This window comes from Pristis pectinata, chromosome 3 (genome assembly GCF_009764475.1).
Source record: "Pristis pectinata isolate sPriPec2 chromosome 3, sPriPec2.1.pri, whole genome shotgun sequence".
Taxonomy (NCBI): Eukaryota; Metazoa; Chordata; class Chondrichthyes; order Rhinopristiformes; family Pristidae; genus Pristis; species Pristis pectinata.
The window spans coordinates 40,046,619-40,059,580 of NC_067407.1; the positions used below are offsets into that span (position 1 = coordinate 40,046,619).

Sequence of the window (12,962 nt, forward strand, 5' to 3'; positions counted from 1 at the left end):
TAGAGCCCCTCAAGGACCAAAGTAGACATCTTTGTGTGGAGCCACTGGAGATGGGTGAGGTCCTTGATGACTATTTCTTCTCTTTTTTTACCATGGAGAAAGATATGAAGACTTCAGAACTTGACATAGTTAATGGAGATGTCTTGGAGATAGTCCACATTACAGCAGAGGAGGTGCTGGATGTCTTAAAACATATGAAGGTAGATAAATCCCCAGGGTCTGATCAGTTATATCCAAGAACACTGTGGGAAGCTAGAGAAGAAATTGCGGGAGTCCTGGCTGACATATATGTATCATTGTTAGCAATGGGTGAAGTGCCAGAAGACTGGATGGTGGCTTATATTGTGCCTTTATTTAAGAAGGGCTTTAAAGAAAAATATGGGAACAATAGATCAGTAAGCCTAATATCTGTGGTAGGTAAGTTACTGGAGGGGATTCTGAGGGGTTAGCTATACAGGCATCTGGAAAGACTGGAGTTGATTAGGGATAGTCAGCATGGCTTTGTGCATGGGAGATCATGTGTCACGAATTTGGTTGACTTCTTTTTAAAGAAGTAACCAAGGAGGTTGATGAGATTAGGACGGTAGACATAGTCTATGTGGATTTCAATAAGACCTTTGATAAGATCATGTCAGGCTGCTATGGAAAGGTAGATTGCATGGGATCCAGGGAGAGCTAGGTAATTGGATACGCAGTTGGCTTGATGGTAGAAAACAGAGGGTTATGGTGGAAGTTTGTTTTAGGGACTGAGGCCCGTGACTAATGGCGTTCCCGAGGGGTCAGTGCTCGGCCTATTGTTATTTGTCACCTCTATCAATGATTTGGATGAGAATGTACAAACCATGGTTAGCAAGTTTGCAGATGACATTAAAATAGGTGGTGTCGAGGACAGTGAAGATGGTTATCAGGACTTGCATGGGGATTTTGATCAGCTGGGTGTGGACTGAGGAATGGCAGATGGAGTTTAATTTGGATAAGTTGCATTTTGGGAAGACAAATGAGGGTAGGACTTTCACAGTGAACGGTAGGGCCCTGGGGAGTGTTGAGGGATCTAAGAGTACAAGTTCATTGTTCTTTGAAAGTGGCATCTCAGGTAGATGGAGTGGTTAAAAAAGGCTTTGGCATGTTGCCCTTCGTCATTCAGGGCATTGAGTATAGAAGTTGGGATGTTATATTGCAGATGTACAAGATGTTGGTGAGGCCACATTTGGGACATTGTATTCAGTTTTGGTCACCCTGCTATAGGAAAGATGCCATTAAACTGGAAAGAGTGCAGAGGAGATTTAAAAGGATGTTGCCAGGACTTGAGGGACTGAGTTACAGAGAGAGGTTGAGCAGGTTGGGACTTTATTCATTGGAAGGTTTAGAGGGATATAGGCTAAATGTGGGCAAATGGGACCAGCTTAGATGGGAATCTTGGTCAGCATGGACTAGTTGGGCCGAAGGACCTGTTTCTATGCTGTATGACTATGACTCTAAAACTAATATTAAGAGAAACAGCCAAAACGCATACATGAGCATAAATACTGCTCCAGTCTATTCAGTTGTAGGAGAGACACCTACAGTAACAAAAAATACAGCAGGGTTCTATTAAACCAAATGCAAAGTAGTGTCTTGTCCAGAGTGGCATGAATTACTGAAGATGCTATGACAGATGATATGCTTTTCACAACTTTTGAGTTGCTAAAGACTGTTTTCATATGTAAATGAATGTTATAGGGCAGAAATTGGATGGTAGTACTCAGGATTGTCTGAAATCAAATATTCAGTCTTCATGCAGTGCATTCAAATTGGAACAAGCTCAAACCCCTCTACAACATGGTACAGAAGTATGGGCACCATACTTGGTGGAGTGCTAGCCTGATCGATGAAGGTTTCAATCACAAGATCACAAGACAAGGGAGCAGAAGCAGGCCATTAGGCCCATCGAGTCTGCTCCAAGGAAAGGGAAATAGAAATGAGAAATGGGGAATGGGGGAAGAAGAAGAGAAAAAAAAACTATTCTAATCCCAATTTCCAGCCTTATCCCCATATCCCTTGATATCCTGACTATTTAGATATCTATCTCCTCCTTGAACGCCCCCACTGATCTGGCCTCCACTGCTGTACGTGGCAAGGAGTTCCACAAATTCACCACCTTCTGGCTAAAGAAATTTTTCCTCATCTCTGTTTTGAAACTGTACCCTCTAATTCTAAGATTGTGCCCTCTGGTCCTGGACTCACCCACCAAGGGAAACAGCCTAGCCACATTTACTCTGTCCTTTCCTATCAATATTTTAAATGTCGCTATGAGGTCCCCTCTCATTCTTCTGTACTCCAGTGAGTACAGTCCAAGGGCTGACAAACGCTCCTCATACGTAAGCCCTTTCATTCCCGGAATCATCCTCGTAAATCTCCTCTGAACCCTCTCCAACATCAACATATCCTTCCTAAGATGTGCTTTTTCAAAAAGGAACAAGGAAGAGATAATTGATATTGTACTGGGAAAGCAGAGGTGGGTGTGGTAAAAGGAGATGGGAATAGAGATGAGAGTGAACAAATGAAAAATGGAAGGAAAGCAAAGGAGGAGCAGGAAACAATGACCTTGGGCAAAGTGCTGAAGCATTGCTGTGGCTTTTTGCTAATTGAATAACAGAGTGAGAAGACCCATGATACAGTTAAACTCTGTAGTTGTATATACATAAGTTATACTCTCCAGGTTTTTCTTTTTAGAAGGGGTGCCATGTAGAGTTAATGTTTTATGATAAAAATTGACTCTGGCTTTAATGCTGCTACCTGGCTTAATACAGAGTCATATCTCAGAGTCTGCTCCCTTGATTATAGCAATTGACTGTAGAGGCTTGCTGAACTAGGTGCCATTTGAGGTAGGGAATTCCAAACATTTGGTAGTTTACTGAATGAAGCTGCAGAGTTTCTTGGAATAAATAGCCATGCTGCGCAGACCCACAGGTTTGTGAGTCTGTTCAGCTTCTCAACCACAAGGGTTACACAAGGACTTCACACTAAAAATGTCAACACAGCATTGATTCACTCAATTGATTTCTGGGATGAAGAGATTGAGTAAGATTTACCCATATTCACTGAAGTTTTAAAATAAGTGGGAGATGGTCTCAAAGAATCACAACAACATTTTGAGATGAATTGATGGGGTTGATGTTGAGAGGCTGTTTCCTTTGGAGAGAGTCATAACTCAGAATACAGAGGTGGCCATTTAGTAGTGTGATGAGAAGAAATTTCTTTATGTAGAGAGTTACAAATCTTCACCTCAGATTGTTATGGATGCTCAGTTATTGAGTATATTTAAGGTTGAGATAGATAGACTTGTTAGCCACAAGCCATGAGGAGATGGGAAAGCTCTCTTAAGGCACAGGATTAGTTATGTTCTTGCTGGATGACAGAGGAGACTTGAGAGTCAGGTAAATCCTAGGCCTTCTATTTCTCATGTTCTTGTGTTGTCCAACCATGAAAAGAGAGACTTAATTCAAAGAAATCTTTCAAATCACTAGCATACTAACTTGTATTACACTGTCTGAATGCTGTGAGCTGATCATATAAAAATCTAGTCTGCAAAATCAATATTCAGCTGAAATTTGGATGAAGATTCAACCATTAAGCCTCCTGGTTTCCACATGTAATTTAAGTATTTAACCACTGAAGAAGATGCAAAACTCCCCAGATTACGCATCAGTAGTGTCATCAGTAAAGAACATTGCAAATTTCTGCTGTGAGCTTCTACGCCATGAATCTGTCCTATTGGCTAGATTCCACTGTCTAACAAACCTTAATATACAATTTTAACATGCACTTTTTTTGTGCCATTATACTTCCTCCTTCGCATGGCTGGAGCAAATAAAGTTAAGATGAGTACTTGTTCCATGTTTGACTGATTTAGGTCTGAATATTTTTCTTTCATGCTAATAAAGTAACATTGGAGTGCAAGAAATTCTCCATTTATGCACTATGAAATCAGTATTCTTGCTTTCCAATCCATCCTCCACTGCCACCCTTCCTTCAGTAGAATTAGTGCACCCAGTGCTCTGGTCAGACTCTGTTCCATTTTTCTGATGGTGCTAAATTTTTTTTTTCGAAAATACATTTAACTGCTGCTTCAAGTTTTAGAAAATTTTGCAGCAGCTTTGGATTCTGTCTTCCCCCAAATAGCACATTCTTAATGTATTGCCTGTATTCATGCCCGAAGTCCTTTCAAATATATTAACAGGCCTGATACCAGATTCATTGGGGTTTGGAATCTTCACTTACGGCCTATTCATACCCTGTAATACATTTCACCATTGCACTTTGTGTGGAGAATAAAAATGAACACTTCTGAAAGGTCATTGATATAAAACGTTAACTTTATTCCTGTCTTCACAGATGCTGCCTTATCTGCTGAATATTTCCAGCATTTTCTGTTTTTGTTTCAAATTTTCAGCATCCACTGTATTTTGCTTTTGTTCTTTGTGAAGTATTCACTCTGAAGGGTAATGAGTACCATCTGCAGTTTTGGCACTGTGAAGTAGCAAATGCTTTGTGAAATAGCAAATGATACAGTTTTTCTCTGAAAATCCTGACTTTTTAGGGAAAACATTTTAAAGAATGTCATAATAGGATCCAGTGCATGTGGTTAGAACTCTGTAGTTCCTGATTTGAAAATAGTGATGACAAATGTATTGGACAAGAAGTATGGTGCACATTTCAGTAATTCAGTTTAAGCGTCTTTTTCATATTACACATTCTGCTACCAAAACACTGCAGTATATTTGTATGTTTAATAGCTTGTTTTGATTTGACACTGTAGGTCATCCAAAATTGGGGGAAGTACGAAGAAACATTCTATTCATGGCAGCATTGGGAACATAGGCAGTAAATACAGCCAAAGAAACTCGTTGAGTTTTCTAGGATCAAGTGGTCGCCCAAGGATAAGTCTACAAACAGACAAATTCTTGGATAAAGGTTATAGTGCGGGAGGACGACATGTAACACAGGTACAGTGTTATGTATTGAGCATCATGTTTAAATATGAACACTTAGCATTTGTGGCAACATTTCTCCATCCAAAGCAGTTTATCAATCTCAATTATGCCATAGTGGAGGCTTTAAATAGATTCTAGGCATTCTCTTTCTCTCATCCTCATGGAAGAGGAGAAAGAAATTGGTTTTAGGCATTAATGTTGGCTTCAAAGCAGTATTGCTGAAGATCTGAGGAGGCCCTTTTCATCAAATGAAATTTTCAAGACTGAGTCTTAAGAGTATTTTGTGTGCTTGGTAAAGAAACGGTGAATAAATAAAGTTGAGATACAAATCAACCATTTATATTAATCGGCTTAATAGAACTCAATGGCATACATTCCCAAATTCCACCCATTCTGAATGGGAAAAGTGCATGCTTGGGAACATGCAAAATGTGAAAGGCACTTTTCTACTCTCCTCCTCCTGGTGAGGCTGAGACTTGATGTCAAACATAACAGTTCAATGTTAATGTCTAAGTGACATTGTTAAACCATGAGCCACCCCCCCCCCCCCCCCCGCCATTATTAATGGAGCCCTCACCTGCATATCCTGTATTTCCTGCACTGTTGTCCTTAACCCATTTTTTCACCCCCATCCCCCCACACCCCAGGCAGAAGAGGGATAGAGTTTCCCTGGTCCTCACCTATCGCCCTACCAGCCTACACATCCAGCATATCATTCTTTGCAATTTCTGCCAACTGCAATGGGATCTCCCCACCAACCACCTCTTCCACCCACCCCCTGCCCCCCCCCCCCCCCCCCCCCCCAGCCCAAGAGTTTTCCACAGGGATCACTCTCTCTCTCTCGCTCTCTCTGACTCCCTGGTCCACTTATCCCTCCTCTCCCACCCCCCTCCCTCCCCAGGCACTCTCCCCTGTAACCACAAGAGGTGTAACACCTGTCCCTGCACCTCGCCAACATCCAGGGCCCTAAACAGCCATTTCAGTTGAGACAGTCTTTCACATGCAAATCCCCTGGCGTTATTTATTGCATCTGGTGCTCCCGTTGTGGCCTCCTCTGCATTGGTGAGACCAGATGCAAACTGGGCGACTGCTTTGCCGAGCATCTTCACTCCGCCTGCTGTGGCCGTCTGGATCTCCTTGTTGCCGGCCATTTTAATCCTCCTCCCCATTCCCATACCGATATCTATCCTCTGCCTCCTCCACTGGCAGGTTGAGGCAAAATACAAACTGGAGGAACGGCACCTCGTATTCTGCCTGGGTAGCCTCAGCCTAGTGGCATGAACATTGAATTCTCTAACTTCTGGTAACTGCTTCCCTTCTATCCCTTTTCTCTTTCCTCCTGTTCTATCCAGCCCCCATCACCATGTCTCTCTCCCCTCCTCCATCCTTTCCATCTGCCTATCACCACACACTTCTCCCACAGGTTCCCATCCCCTCTGCCCTTCCCACTTCCCTCATTTGATTCCATGCTCCACCTTCCTCTCCTATCAGATTCCACCATCTTCAGCTCTTTGTCACTTCCACCTATCACTCTCCAGCTTCTGGCGCTATTCCCACTCTCTTCACCACCCCCTTCCCCCCCAATCTGCCTGTCATCCCTCCTCACCTGGATCCACCTGTTGCCTGCCAGCTCTTGCTCCAACCCCTCCCTCCATCTTTTTATACTGGCTGTCTCCCCTCTATCTTTCAGTCCAGATGAAGGGTCTCAACCCAAAATGTTGTCTGTCTATTTCCCTCCATGGATGCTGCCTGACCCACTGAGTTCCTCTAGTGGTTTGTGTGTTGCTCCATCTATCATTCACCTGCCCCTGTCTCCCAACTCCACTCAGTCATCTTACACTGCTCCTCAGTCCACCAATCACCTCAGACTCCTGTCTCACTACTCCCCTTCTCCTCTTTATACAACATCTCGCCTCTGCACTCTTGGCCCCGGTGCAGGCTTTTGACCTGAAACATCGACAATAACTTTCCTCCCACAGGTGCTGCTCGGTCCACTGAGTTCCTTCAGCCAATTATTTCTTGCTCCAGATTCCAGCATCTGCAGTCTCTTGTGTCTCTATTGCATGAATGAGTGATACACAACCTACCAGCTAACATTTTGATCATGGGTCTGCCACAGTAAGCATCAGAGATACCTGAGTACTATGGTCACAAGTGTTACTGAACAGCAGTTACACATTTTCCTTTGCACACTTGGAGCTCTTGTGGAAAACAATTTAGAACGAGGTTGGGGGTGAATTGGGGGATGGAGGGAGGCCCAGTCAGGTCCTAGGTATTGGGGTGAAGATCAGCTGACTAAATTGATGCATTGTGGGGGGTGATGGAGTTTGGTGGTACTTTGTGAAATTTAGGGGACTGGGGACTTCAGGGGATTGGTGAGTTCACGATCATGAAGTTTGGGATCTCAAGGGAGTTGGGGCCTATTGTGATCAGGGAGTTGCAACTAGGAATGTGCATGGCAAAGGAATGGAAGTAAGAATAGTGAGTAGCTAGAGTCATTAAATTGGGCAGGGGGTGAAGGAAATGATCTGGAAAGATAGGAAGTACAAAATGGGTCTTGCATTGTGGGGTTAGCTGTCCTGAAAGTGTCAGCTGTTTGCAGGACATCATTGACTGATTTCTTCAGCAACAATCCAAATGGAGCTCTGCATGGAGGTATGACATAATTTGAAGAACACATAAGCAGAAGTTGCATCAAGCATGCAAACATGGCTCACACAAGATGTGCCCAGTTGAATTTCTAGAGTGATGGGAAACAAATCCAGAAACGTTCATTGTCATGTTTCACTCTAAAGGGGGAGTGGTGGGGAATCGAACCTTTCAGTCATATAGTACTGATATAAACCATTATGTGATTTAAATTTCTAGATACTAATCTTTATTAAAACTAGATTGTTATACTAAAAAGATGCAAGGAAATAGTACAGTGATGGCCAAATTTACATATTAAAATAAGAAATGGTGCGGAAAAAGATTCACAAGGGACATTGCTGGGATTGGAGGGCTTGAGTTATAAGGATAGGGCTGGTACTTTTTTCCCTGGAGTGTAGGAAGCTGAGGGTATATAAAATTATGAGGGATGTAGATAACGTAGATATTTGAAGTCTTTGTCCCAGGGTTGGGCAGTCTAAAACCAGAGTACGTAGATTTAAAGTGAAAGGAGAAAGATTTAATAGGGACCTATTTTACACAGAGGGTGGTGGATATATGCAACAAGTTTCCAGAGGAAGCTGTATAGGCAGGTACAATTAGAATGTTTAGAAGATGTTTAGACAGGGTACATGGATCCAAAAAGGTTTAGAGGGATATGGGCCAAACTCGGGCAAATGGGGAACCAGCTTGAATAGAAGTCTTGGTCGGCATGGACAAGTTGGGCCCAAGAGCCTGTTTCCATGCTGTATAACTGTGACTTTATGACCTATTAATTCTACAATAGACTTTTCTGTCTTTATCCAACTATCTAGTTTAGGCAAAATGAAGATGGTAACTGATGGATGTAACCAAGAAATTATATTTATTTAGATCAGATATGTATGTAAAGTTATTTAAGAGTGTTCTCTGCTTGAACTGAATCAATTGACCTTTATGAAGTATAATAATTGGGCTTTGGATGCAACAAAATGAATTATGATAAGACACAAGGTCCACTCTGTAAGTAGACGAAATTGCTTATAAAGTGCTTTCCATCTTTGATCATTTCTGTCTTTTGGTCTCGGTACTTTGTTTCTTCATCCTCCTGTTTACCCCACCCAATATAGTGAATCTTGCTAGAGGCTTGGAAAATAGAGGAAAAAAAAGTATCTCCAAAGAAAAAGTCTGATGTTAATGATGAGAATAGTTTTTGGTTCTTTTTCCTTGTATGACTTATAATGTGAGTGCTGTTTAATTTGCATATTAAACAGTGTTAAAGGAATAGTGCATCAAGCTCACTTTCTCCGCTGATCACTTACCGTCTACCTCAATGCATTTTGCTTTGCTTGGTTAATCAGCTGATTCAAAACTCTAAATGCTTTCCACTTCAAGCTTTCCATAGGTAGATAACATGGTTAGTAAGGCATATGGGATCCTGGCCTTTTATTAGTCAAGGTATTGAATACAGAAGTAGAGAGGTTATGCTCCAACTTTATAAAACATTGGTTGACCTCAGCTTGAGTAATTGCGTGCAGTTCTGGTAACCAAGGTACAGGAAGGATGTGACAGTGCTGGAAAGGAGATTCACCAGGATATTGCCTAGGATGGAGTGTTTTAGTTATGAGGAATGACTGGAGAGGCTACGCCTGTTTTCCTTTGAGTGGAGGAAGAGGGGACATCTTAACTGATTGAGATATACAATATTATGAGAGGCATAGATAGGGTAGACAGCAGAGATCTTTTTTCCCCTTATCAGAGGTGAATAAAATTAGAGGGCATGGATTTAAGGTAAGGGGTAGGAGATGTTAGAAGGATGTTTTTCACCAAAAAGTCGTGAGTACCTGGAGTGCACTGCTAGAGAGAGTAGTGGAAGCTGGGTCACTGACAGCATTTAAGAAGTCTCCAGATGAGCGTTCGAATTGCTTCAGCGTAGAAGGCTATGTATCAACTGCTGGGCGATGGAATTAGTATGGAAGGGTGCCCACTGGTCGGCATCGGTGAGTTGGGCTAAGTGGCCTGTTTCCATCCTGTACAATTTTATGATGCTATGATTTAACATTGTAGAGAGTTGAACAAACTTATCTGTACACTCGGCTCTGTTGTTCAGTCCTGATCAGTGCTTTTCAAGAAAACAGTTTGGCATACAGGATTCTATGCATCATAAACCATTAAAATGCAACTAACTGGACAGATGTAAATGATCAGCAGGCTCATACCAATTAAGAATGTAATTGTTCTTCCTGTTATAGAACATGAAACATAGAACAGAACTGTCCTTCTCATGCTTGTCCCATAGGGAATAAGCTAATTAGTACTTTTACAAGAATGCAGAAAGAGCCATTTTGATCTATGCTGAATCAACTAGTCTATGTCACAGAATGTTCTGATAAACTGGAAAGCCTAACGCTTGATTGGAAAAATCAAACCAGTTTTCAGATTTTGATTACATCTCAGTGATTTCCATGGGAAATTAAAAACCTTAGTACACAATTAGCCTGATTTGCAATGCCCTCTTTGCTATTGTTTGAATAGTAGGACAATATGAATGCTTATGTGATTGAGGCATTTATAAAGTTGTTAGGACACAAGCAAGACAGATCCACACCATAAGGCAAGGAGTGGAGAATAAAAGATAAATGGTGAGCCTTAGTTTGGAATCTTCATTTTATTGAACTTTTTTGTTGATTTATCACTGTCGTGGCTGACTGTAGAAGCTTGGTCATCAGGTGCTCTCTGGTAACGGACATATTAGGAAGAACAGCCAGGCCAATTGAGGGGCAATGTCGAGGGATTACAGGTCCAACACCGGGGCAGTGCCAAGGGTTGCCTGGGCTAGCTTTGGGACAGTGCTGAGAGCAGCCAAGCTGATATCAGGTTAAGCTGATGGAGTGCCCTGGCTGATATCAGTTAATTCGTGCCAATTGAATCTGGCACATACTAGATAAATGAGTTCTTACTAAATATGTTATTGATCATGTTCAAATGATACTGATGTTTGTATCTCATTTCCAGATATTTGATGAGAATGGAAAGATGTTCAGTCCTCGCCCTCTCATCCTTTTGGATCCCAATTTTTACACAAACCAGGCAAAGTAAAATTTTCTCCTCACAAGAGCTTACATCTTCTGACTATGGCTTCATTGGTACAGTCTATCAGACTGCAGCGAACGTTAGTTTTGGTGGACCCTTTACCAGGTAACTCTCACTTTGCCTTAAAACACATTCTTTGAACATTGTTTCGGAATGAGTTAGCACCCTATCTGTACATCTCTGGTAACATGGGCTTCACTATGGTGTCTGACATGAATTAAGCCTTTTGGCTGTTAGGGGTTTTTTGGGCCACTTTTTTCAAAATTGGTATGAAATCTCAAAATTTGGCATGTATCATATGAGATAGAGCAGTGCATTTCAGAAGAAGCAGAGACAAATTTCAGATCAAAACAAAATGTTGGGCTGTATTTACCTGCATTTCTTAAATGTCAATGTATTGATAACAGGATCCATGTTCTTTCTTCTATTATCCACAGGTCCACTTTTGACAGTGGTAGTATCTCCCGATCAAGTCGTACTTTTTCAGATTCAATGGACGACATTGGTGACACTGGTGTTCAACAGGATACTGCAAGTGTACAATGTAATATTTGTCATGATATTATTGTAGCTTAACACTATACAGATTTGCAAGTATAATATTTGAATACTTATGTCTGTATTGTGGCTGAAAGGACGAGGTTTCTTTTCCAATATCAAGTTCATTAAGTTCCTTGTTACTGATTCAAAAAGTTTATTATTTTAGTTACTTGTTCTTTTATTGAGAAGGAAGTGTCATGAAAAATCCTATTACCACATTTAATGTCACTGCAAATTATGATGGCTGTATTATCTTTTGCTTTTTCAGCTATTATTTTTACATAATGATCCTTTCTCAAAAGTTTTCATTAATGGTGCTGGAAGGGAATTCAAGAGGATTTTAAGTTTTACAAATTATTTTAATCATGTCAGGTCTTGTATCCAGAATGATAACCATTTATCACTTGAAGATTACTATCTAAGCTAATGACTGCAGCTAAAGTGTTAGCAGGATATTGTTTGAGTAGGAAAATTATAGAAGGATAAAATGTTAGGGTAGGGAAGGAAGCCTTCTGATTCCTTGCTGCACCTATGCAAGTTTTCTCAAAAAGCAAGTATGTTACCCCACCATTCCATGGTATTTTAACTGTTACTTTGCCATTTTCCTTTTTGAAGCTATAATGGCCATGCTGGGGCATTTATTTTCCTAACAACCATCTGCCTCGGAAAACTTATTCTAGCTGCTCCCTTTATTCTTTTGTTGATGGTCCTAAATTGGTGTCCTTTAGTTAATGATCCATGGAAACAATTTTCTCCCATTGAATAAAAATATTTCATAATTTTAAAAAAACCTATCAACTTTGGGTAGTAATGCTTATTACTATTCTGTGTCCTTCATAAATGCTTATGATTTCAGATGACCAAATGCGGAGAGAGAACGTACGAGAACAACTGACAGATGATGAACTTAATAAGATTGTTGATGTGTATCTGACAGAGACTGAAACATATACCTTTCTGGATCTTCCAGTTGAAATGATTTCAGTGGATTCAAGGGAAGCAGAAGCTGTCAAGTAAGTGTCTTATCATAAACATCCTACCAAATAACTTGATTAATCTACCATTTGTATAGCTGAGCTGCTTTCACTGGAAGCAGTTTCTCAATGTTGTCTGGTTGCTGCTTATTTTGCAGATCGATCTAGAGTTTGTGAAATATGGCACTTGTCTGATATTGGTTTGACTGATCTCTTTTTATATGTATTTAGCCCACCTTGGGCCACTATAAAATGATAGCCATGGTATCCTGTTCTGTTTTGCTATTGCATTTACATATGCTATCAGCAGCATTTTGCTACTGCCTTGCCAGAGTCTGTGCTTCTGGTCTCCACATATTCCACTAGAATTGCCAACAATAAGGGATAGTTTGTGGGTAGGGCTTGTGCTGGATGGTGCCACAATAAGCCCCACTGTACAACAGAAGATCCCTGAGCAGCACAGAGTCAATGGGCTTAACTGTCTACCATACCTATGGGCCCAATGTGAAATATCAAATAAATGGTGGAATGGAGTTGATGCAATTCCTCTGAGAGCTGGCAGACACCCAGTCGGCTGAATGGCCTCCTAAATCCTAAGACAATATGAAAAATATGTGATCATGAGAATCTTGGAGGACAAATATTTCCCACTTTCGTAAGTCAGGAAGCTGGACACATTTTCTCCTTGTCCACTCTCAAGAACTGCTGACCTTGTTTGCATTAGCTTTATATTACAAACTTGCATATGGATTTG

At 41.1% G+C, this 12,962-nt stretch overlaps 1 protein-coding gene across 2 annotated transcripts in view; it reads left to right on the top strand.

Moving 5' to 3' along the window:
- dnai4 (dynein axonemal intermediate chain 4) overlaps positions 1-12,962 on the top strand; it is a 57,523-nt gene that overhangs the window by 9,948 nt on the left and 34,613 nt on the right. For both annotated transcript variants that reach the window (XM_052012508.1, XM_052012509.1), the window contains exons 3-6: positions 4,799-4,985; positions 10,617-10,799; positions 11,132-11,238; positions 12,091-12,247. In XM_052012508.1, the coding sequence (XP_051868468.1) occupies positions 10,624-10,799; positions 11,132-11,238; positions 12,091-12,247 (440 nt within the window). In that variant the 5' untranslated portion in view covers positions 4,799-4,985; positions 10,617-10,623. The remainder of the gene's footprint in view (positions 1-4,798; positions 4,986-10,616; positions 10,800-11,131; positions 11,239-12,090; positions 12,248-12,962) is intronic.